The sequence below is a fragment of the Oncorhynchus masou genome, unplaced genomic scaffold (genome assembly GCF_036934945.1).
Source record: "Oncorhynchus masou masou isolate Uvic2021 unplaced genomic scaffold, UVic_Omas_1.1 unplaced_scaffold_558, whole genome shotgun sequence".
In the NCBI taxonomy this organism is placed as follows: Eukaryota; Metazoa; Chordata; class Actinopteri; order Salmoniformes; family Salmonidae; genus Oncorhynchus; species Oncorhynchus masou.
In genome coordinates this window covers 58,728-67,500 of record NW_027011997.1, presented here as the reverse complement: position 1 = coordinate 67,500, position 8,773 = coordinate 58,728, and the positions used below count along the sequence as shown (strand labels likewise).

The window sequence follows — 8,773 nt, the reverse complement described above, 5'->3', positions numbered from 1 at the left end:
GATTATATATAGTACTGCCTCACAATATGAAGGAAGCAGGAAGTACGTGTTTCCTTTCCTTTACCTAAAAATACATGTAGAGCTCAGACTGACTAATTCTCTGTGTGTGTGTGTGTGTGTGTGTGTGTGTGTGTGTGTGTGTGTGTGTGTGTGTGTGTGTGTGTGTGTGTGTGTGTGTGTGTGTGTGTGTGTGTGTGTGTGTGTGTGTATATGTGTGTGTGTGTGTGTGTGTATGTGTGTGTATATGTGTGTGTGTGTGTGGGTGTGTGTGTGTGTGTGTGTGTGTGAGGCCAAGGACAGAGGGATCTCATGTCATGCTGATGGAAGTGGACATGATTCATACGTGTAGAGAAGTACTAGAGAATAGAGAGTTAAGTACATATAATAACATGACATCATCATCGACCCTTTAGACAATAATAACATGACATCATCATCGACCCTTTAGACAATAATAACATGACATCATCATCGACCCTTTAGACAATAATAACATGACATCATCATCGACCCTTTAGACAATAATAACATGACATCATCATCGACCCTTTAGACAATAATAACATGACATCATCATCGACCCTTTAGACAATAATAACATGACATCATCATCAACCCTTTAGACAATAATAACATGACATCATCATCAACCCTTTAGACAATAATAACATGACATCATCATCGACCCTTTAGACAATAATAACATGACATCATCATCAACCCTTTAGACAATAATAACATGACATCATCATCGACCCTTTAGACAATAATAACATGACATCATCATCAACCCTTTAGACAATAATAACATGACATCATCATCAACCCTTTAGAACCCTTAGTAATCAGATTGGATCTACACTAGAGAGAGATACATACACTCAATGTTACATTACATGGTTTGAGTAGTGAGTGTTACAGTTTATGTTAGTCTTAGCCACAGAGAGCTGAATGATAGTAACTTAACACACACGCACACACAACCACACACACACACGGATTGTGTTAAATGCTTTGAGAGCTCACTGGTATTAGTGTGTGGTGTTTGGCTGTGGCTGAACCCCTGGTGTGGGATAGTGAGAGAAGGATATGGAGTGTGAAAAAATGAATAGAGAAAGGGAGGGATGTGGAGAGAGCAGATAAGAGGAGGACAGAAACAGAGGGACCCAAAACACTAGCCTCACATTACCACATTCATTGTCTCTGAGACAGAGGAAAGAGAGAGGAAGAAGGAGAGAGAGAGAGACAGAGAGAGAGAGAGAGAAAGAGTGGAGCAAAGAGTGAGGGAGAGAGAGAGTGTCAGGAAGAGAGCGAGAGAGAGCGAGAGAGAGAGCGAGAGAGAGACAGAGCCAGAGAGAGAGGCAGAGAGAGAGCGAGAGAGAGGCAGAGACAGAGGCAGAGAGAGAGGCAGAGAGAGAGCGAGAGAGAGAGCGAGAGAGAGATGAACGCTGGAAGAGGCCCAGCATGTGTTGTTTACGAGTCTGCCAATCTTTTAATTGACTAAAGGAGACTGACTCAAATGTATGTGTCCTTTACCTTCTCTATCGACCACCAATCAACGGCCCTCCTGCCCGACACACCCCTATCTCTCTGAAGGGCCATGATAGCTGGAGGAGATGAACTAATACATCAACAGAATAACTGCATCAGCAGCACTGTAGCTGTAGTCTGTATGGCAGTGGTGAGTGGGACCCTCCATCATCTGGATGGTGTGTGTGTTGTGTTGTGTGTGTTGTGTATGCACATGTATATGTGTGTGTGTGTGTCCTCCTATCCTGGTGATGAGTTTATGGATGGGAGAGCAGCAGACTATCACCAACCCTGGCAATAGCAATAAATACATCACCCTGTATGGTTCCTATAGCCCAGAGAGAGAGAGAGAGAGTGCATGCGCGTGTGTGTGTGGTGCTATTGTAGCATTGTATGCTAGTATAGCTGGTGTTATTGTAGCATTGTGTGCTAGTATAGCTGGTGTTATTGTAGCATGGTGTGCTAGTATAGCTGGTGTTATTGTAGCATGGTGTGCTGGTATAGCTGGTGTTATTGTAGCATTGTGTGCTAGTATAGCTGGTGTTATTGTAGCATTGTGAGCTAGTATAGCTGGTGTAATTGTAGCATTGTGAGCTAGTATAGCTGGTGTAATTGTAGCATTGTGTGCTAGTATAGCTGGTGTTACTGTAGCATAATGTGCTAGTATAGCTGGTGTTATTGTAGCATTGTGTGCTAGTATAGCTGGTGTTATTGTAGCATTGTGTGCTAGTATAGCTGGTGTTATTGCAGTTAACCCACTGTTCCTAGGCCGCAAATGTAAATAAGAATGTGTTCTTAACTGACTTGCTTTGTTAAATAAAGGTTAAATAAAAAGAAAATGGTGTGCTAGTAAAGTTGGTGTTATTGTAACATTGTGTGCTAGTATAGCTGGTGTTATTGTAGCATTGTGTGCTAGTATAGCTGGTGTTATTGTAACATTGTGTGCTAGTATAGCTGGTGTTATTGTAACATTGTATGCTAGTATAGCTGGTGTTATTGCAGTATTGTGTGCTAGTATAGCTGGTGTTATTGTAGCATTGTGTGCTAGTATAGCTGGTGTTATTGTAGTATTGTGTGCTAGTATAGCTGGTGTTATTGTAGTATTGTGTGCTAGTATAGCTGGTGTTATTGTAGCATTGTGTGCTAGTATAGCTGGTGTTATTGTAGCATTTTGTGCTAGTATAGCTGGTGTTATTGTAGTATTATGCGCTAGTATAGCTGGTGTTATTGTAGTATTGTGCGCTAGTATAGCTGGTGTTATTGTAGCATTGTGTGCTAATAGCTGGTGTTGCTTAGTTTCTCCATATTGCTACTATTGTGTTATTACTTATATTTCCGTCAGTAATAATTAGCCAGTATTTTCTATGATCTATCTGTTATCCACTTCATACAGTCCTCTGTTATTGCCTGTTACTATGTAATAGCCAACCATTCACTGTGGCAGTGTATTTCATACAGTCCTCTGTTATTGCCTGTTACTATGTAATAGCCAACCATTCACTGTGGCAGTGTATTTCATACAGTCCTATGTTATTGCCTGTTACTATGTAATAGCCAACCATTCACTGTGGCAGTGTATTTCATACAGTCCTCTGTTATTGCCTGTTACTATGTAATAGCCAACCATTCATTGTGGCAGTGTATTTATACAGTCCTGCGTTATTGTTACTACCTATTGCTATAGTCTTCTATTATATCCTTTAGATGTTTGTTGCAGTAATTGTATTTATCATACCTCCATTCCATGTTTCTATTCTGTTTGAGACCATTCCCATCTGTGATAGGTCAGTAAAGTCCTCTGTTGGGAATAGTCTGGAGGTTGTCTTGTCTCTGTAATAGGAGATGGGAATCAGTAAAGCTACAGTCCAGCTTATTCTGGAGATTCTACCTCACAGTGTGTGTGTGTGTGTGTGTGTGTGTGTGTGTGTGTGTGTGTGTGTGTGTGTGTGTGTGTGTTCGTGTGAGTGTGTGTGTGTATGTATGTGTGTTCTTGAATACCTGACTGTTATTGCTTTGCATTGCATCATATATATATAAGTCTCGATGTGAATCTACAGTCTCTTTGACTGAGACTGTGTTTGGTGTTTGACTGAAACTTTGTGTGTGTTTGTGTTGGGGGTGTGGGGGGGTATAATTGGTACGGCCGCATGACCCTGGCACCATCTGCTCACAATAGAGCCATGACGGTCCCTACCACCGAGAAGGGAGATGGAAACAATGTTTGTGCCCCTAATGGCCACATATTCCCTACATAGTACACTACTTTGAACAGAGCATTATGGGGCGATACAGGGAATAGGGTGTCATTTGGGAGGCGGTCAATGCGCCAGAGAAGTGAACAGATAGAAACACAGCTTCATGTCAGCGTGAGAAGTCATGAACCCTTCCACACCGAGGCTCATTGCAAAACTCATCTTCTCCCAGTTGCAATTTGATGAATGGGTTTTGTCACCTCATGTAGTGAAACTGCTGATGTGGGACATGGCCTTGTGGACACAAAATGGCAGCCATGTATCACCCAGGTGGGCCATTGCAGTGTTGATTACTGGATACAAAGTTATTCTTACAACAAACATAGGAACAGCTCTCTGCCCCCCCCACCCCACCCACCCACCCACTACAAACACATGTAATAACATGTAATAACCCTGATCCAACATTTACATTAAAGAAGTCTTACACAGAGTGGAGGGGTCCTTAATAAAGGGGGAATCAGCAGTTGGAACAACAACAAAGCGTTTTCCCCCCTCGGGTTCTGTAAATAGCCACGGAGATAGATGGGAGGGTTTGAGGGTAGCTGAGGAGTGGGACTGACAAAGCTCAGGATCCATAATAGTTATGACTGAAAACACTTTGTATACCTGATGTCTGAGTATTATCCATCTATATGCTGGATGGGTCAAAACCGATAGGGTGGGGCTGGAGAAATGGAAACAATATTCATAAACAGAGCTATGGATGCAAGGGCTGACCGTCCACGACATCACAAGTATAGATAGAATACATTTACTTTTGTTAACAAACATTGGAGTAGAACAAGCTTATATTTTGGGTTCCGACATTAGAATTCTTCAAGAATCAATGGGTACATATCAATAATTTAGTCCAAAAATGGATGTCGCAACTGTAGATTGCCCCTTTAAGAGAATCTCTGAGTTTGTAAAGTGAAGAAATAGCCACAGCACTGTATAAAAGGCCAGTCTACAAAAGGTCAGTCTGCTACAGTGTAAAACGTAAGAGAGTTCAGCACCATGGACAGTGGCTATAACTGAGCATACAAAAGATCAGTCTGCTACAGTGTAAAACATAAGAGAGTTCAGCACCATGGACAGTGGCTATAACTGAGCATACAAAAGGTCGGTCTGCTACAGTGTAAAACGTAAGAGAGTTCAGCACCATGGACAGTGGCTATAACTGAGCATACAAAAGATCAGTCTGCTACAGTGTAAAACACACAGATGGTCTCCAGATATAGACCTTCGACCTCTAGGTATACTCAACCTCTCCATCTCAACTGTTGTTTACCCACAATGCAAAGGGACAAGGACCCAAGAGGAATGTAACACTTTTCAAAAAGGTTAACCATGTCCCTTATCTCTCATCCTCCCTCGAGGTGTGTGTGTGTGTGTGTGTGTGTGTGTGTGTGTGTGTGTGTGTGTGTGTGTGTGTGTGTGTGTGTATGTGTGTATGTGTGTGTACGCATTGTGCCTGACAGGTTGTACTGTTTCTTAGCAGCATACTGTATCTGGGGTCAGATTGTTATTTGACTCCTGGTGGTTCGAGGTCAAGGGTTTGGCACAGAGAGCTGATCTTAGAACAGCACTGGGGGCCGACTGCTCACACACATGGACACACAGGTACACACATGGACACACAGGTACACACAGGTACACACATGGACACGCAGGTACACACATGGACACGCAGGTACACACATGTACACACATGGACACACAGGTACACACAGGTACACACATGGACACGCAGGTACACACATGGACACGCAGGTACACACATGTACACACATGGACACACAGGTACACACATGGACACACAGGTACACACATGGACACACAGGTACACACATGTACACACATGGACACACAGGTACACACATGGACACACAGGTACACACATGGACACGCAGGTACACACATGGACATGCAGGTACACACATGTACACACATGGACACACACACAGGTAAACACAGGTGCACACATGTACACACACAGGTACACACAGGTAAACACAGGTGCACACATGTACACACACAGGTACACACACACAGGTACACACACACAGGTAAACACAGGTACACACACACACACAGGTACACACACACACACACACACACACACACACACACACACACACACACACACACACACACACACACACAGGTACACACACACACACACACACACACACACACACACACACACACACACACACACACACACACACAACCATATTCTACCTATCTGTTACTGTGTGTTACAACATATCATATCCCATCTATCTGTTACTGTGTGTTACAATATATCATATTCCATCTATATGTTACTGTGTGTTACATTATATAATATCCCATCTATCTGTTAATGTGTGTTACAATATATCATATTCCATCTATATGTTACTGTGTGTTACATTATATAATATCCCATATATCTGTTACTGTATGTTACAATATCATATCCCATCTATCTGTTACTGTGTGTTACAATATATCATATCCCATCTATCTATTACTGTGTGTTACAATATATCATATCCCATCTATCTATAATTGTGTGTTACAATCTATCATATCCCATCTATCTGTTACTGTGTGTTACAATATATCATATCCCATCTATCTATTATTGTGTGTTACAATATATCATATCCCATCTATATGTTACTGTGTGTTACAATATATCATATCCCATCTATCTATTACTGTGTGTTACAATATATCATATCCCATCTATCTATTACTGTGTGTAATACAGTCTACTACACTATAGAAGAACGATAGCTGTGAAAGTGTTATCTAACGCTGAGTGGACTGAAGGGAGAAGTGAACTGAACCAAGCCCTCTATATTGTCACATGGGCCTGGTATAAACTATGCAGACAAAGTGTAGTACAGGCTTCATGTAACGCTTGGTTTGAGTCAAGCAACACAACAGTAGGTAGACACATTTTTAACTTAGGATCGGCAACAGTTGTAGGCTGCCTTTGTAATTGTTTATTTGTTTGTTTGTTTAATCCCATTGAACAATCAATGTTATTGTCTTTTGTTTTGTATCCAAGGGGGACGAGTCCTTTACTCGAACCAGGGAGGGCGCTACGCGCCCACCCATTAAATACATCATTTTCTGCAGCTGTGTAGCCTACATTTCCTTCACTTGATCTAACTGATAAACCTAACGGTTTATTGGCACTGCATTGGTGGGAGAGAATGGGACGGTTTGTCTAGCGGTTCTGTGTCCCGTTTGAAATCAAATCAATAGGGCTATCCGATTATGGACATTTCAAAGTGGACCCTGCGGCAGGCTAAACGTCAGGCTGGCTATATAGAACAACAACGCATTCATAGAGAACACTATTAACTCAAACCACTGTATATTAGGCTCTGTGGTTTCTGTAGCATTGATTATGCCTTGTCCCTTATGCCTACCTTCAATAGTGGCATCGCCGAACGAGAACCACAACAGCCACAACACTGCAACCGCAAACTTCATGCTTCCTCTTCGCGCGGCTCCAGTTACCCGTTCTAGTCGTCTTCGAGGTGCTTTATATCATCTCCTGCGTACACAAAACCGTCCGTATCACAACAATCAGTCGGTCCGTAGCCTAGACTAGTATAACAACGGGACGTGCTTTGCCCGCTTCGGAACGATGTAACGATTAAATTATGAAGGACGGACGAGGAAGAAAACGACGCTGTTGTTGCTCCATTATTATTACAACTGTTTTACAGCGGCAGGACTTCCTCTTTCTGGGTTTCCCCTAAGAGTTTCCATTTGTGTCCCAGTGTGGATCTCGAGCAAGCCGACCGGGTGCACGCGCTCAAAATCCGGTGTTCGGTAGGGGGGCTGGCCCAGCGGCAGATGAGGGAGGGGAGACGGCGGAATGTGATGGAGACAGGGGGTGCGCGTTGCGTATGTGTGTTCTATAATAACGGAGGGATATGGGGGTATAGGATTCATTATTTATGAAGTATCTATGAATCTAATTTATAGCCTAATTGTAGGCTACACATTTTTACAAAACCTTCCCTTCAGGAATCACCAGTCACATTTTAATGAGAAATGGCCCAGGACCACCAGCGACCTAAAGGGACCACTGACACACACACACACACACACGCTCAAGCTCGCACACGCACACACGGTGTTACAAGCAGTGAGAATCCCAATGGTAGTAAATCACCAGTCACTGTGACTCCTCACCAGTAGGCTACAGTATATATCTATTACAGGACCTCTCAATGCAGCGTTAGGCTACAGTATATATCTGTTACAGGACCTCTCATTAGACTACAGTATATATCTGTTACAGGACCTCTCATTAGACTACAGTATATATCTATTACAGGACCTCTCATTAGACTACAGTATATATCTATTACAGGACCTCTCATTAGGCTACAGTATATATCTATTACAGGACCTCTCAATGCAGCGTTAGGCTACAGTATATATCTGTTACAGGACCTCTCATTAGACTACAGTATATATCTGTTACAGGACCTCTCATTAGACTACAGTATATATCTGTTACAGGACCTCTCAGTAGGCTACAGTATATATCTGTTACAGGACCTCTCAGTAGGCTACAGTATATATCTATTACAGGACCTCTCATTAGACTACAGTATATATCTGTTACAGGACCTCTCATTAGACTACAGTATATATCTGTTACAGGACCTCTCAGTAGGCTACAGTATATATCTGTTACAGGACCTGTCATTAGGCTACAGTATATATCTATTACAGGACCTCTCATTAGACTACAGTATATATCTGTTACAGGACCTCTCATTAGACTACAGTATATATCTGTTACAGGACCTCTCAATGCAGCATTAGACTACAGTATATATCTATTACAGGACCTCTCATTAGGCTACAGTATATATCTATTACAGGACCTCTCATTAGACTACAGTATATATCTGTTACAGGACCTCTCATTAGACTACAGTATATATCTGTTACAGGACCTCTCATTAGACTACAGTATATATCTG

General features: G+C 42.2%; 1 protein-coding gene across 1 annotated transcript in view; it reads right to left on the bottom strand.

Annotated features, from left to right (window-relative positions):
- The window catches only part of LOC135536111 (neuronal acetylcholine receptor subunit non-alpha-3), a 35,538-nt gene extending 28,037 nt beyond the window's left edge, over window positions 1-7,501 (bottom strand). The window contains exon 1 of the mRNA XM_064962504.1: window positions 7,196-7,501. Within this exon, the coding sequence (XP_064818576.1) occupies window positions 7,196-7,259 (64 nt within the window). The 5' untranslated portion in view covers window positions 7,260-7,501. The remainder of the gene's footprint in view (window positions 1-7,195) is intronic.
- Between the last annotated feature and the right edge of the window lie 1,272 nt (window positions 7,502-8,773).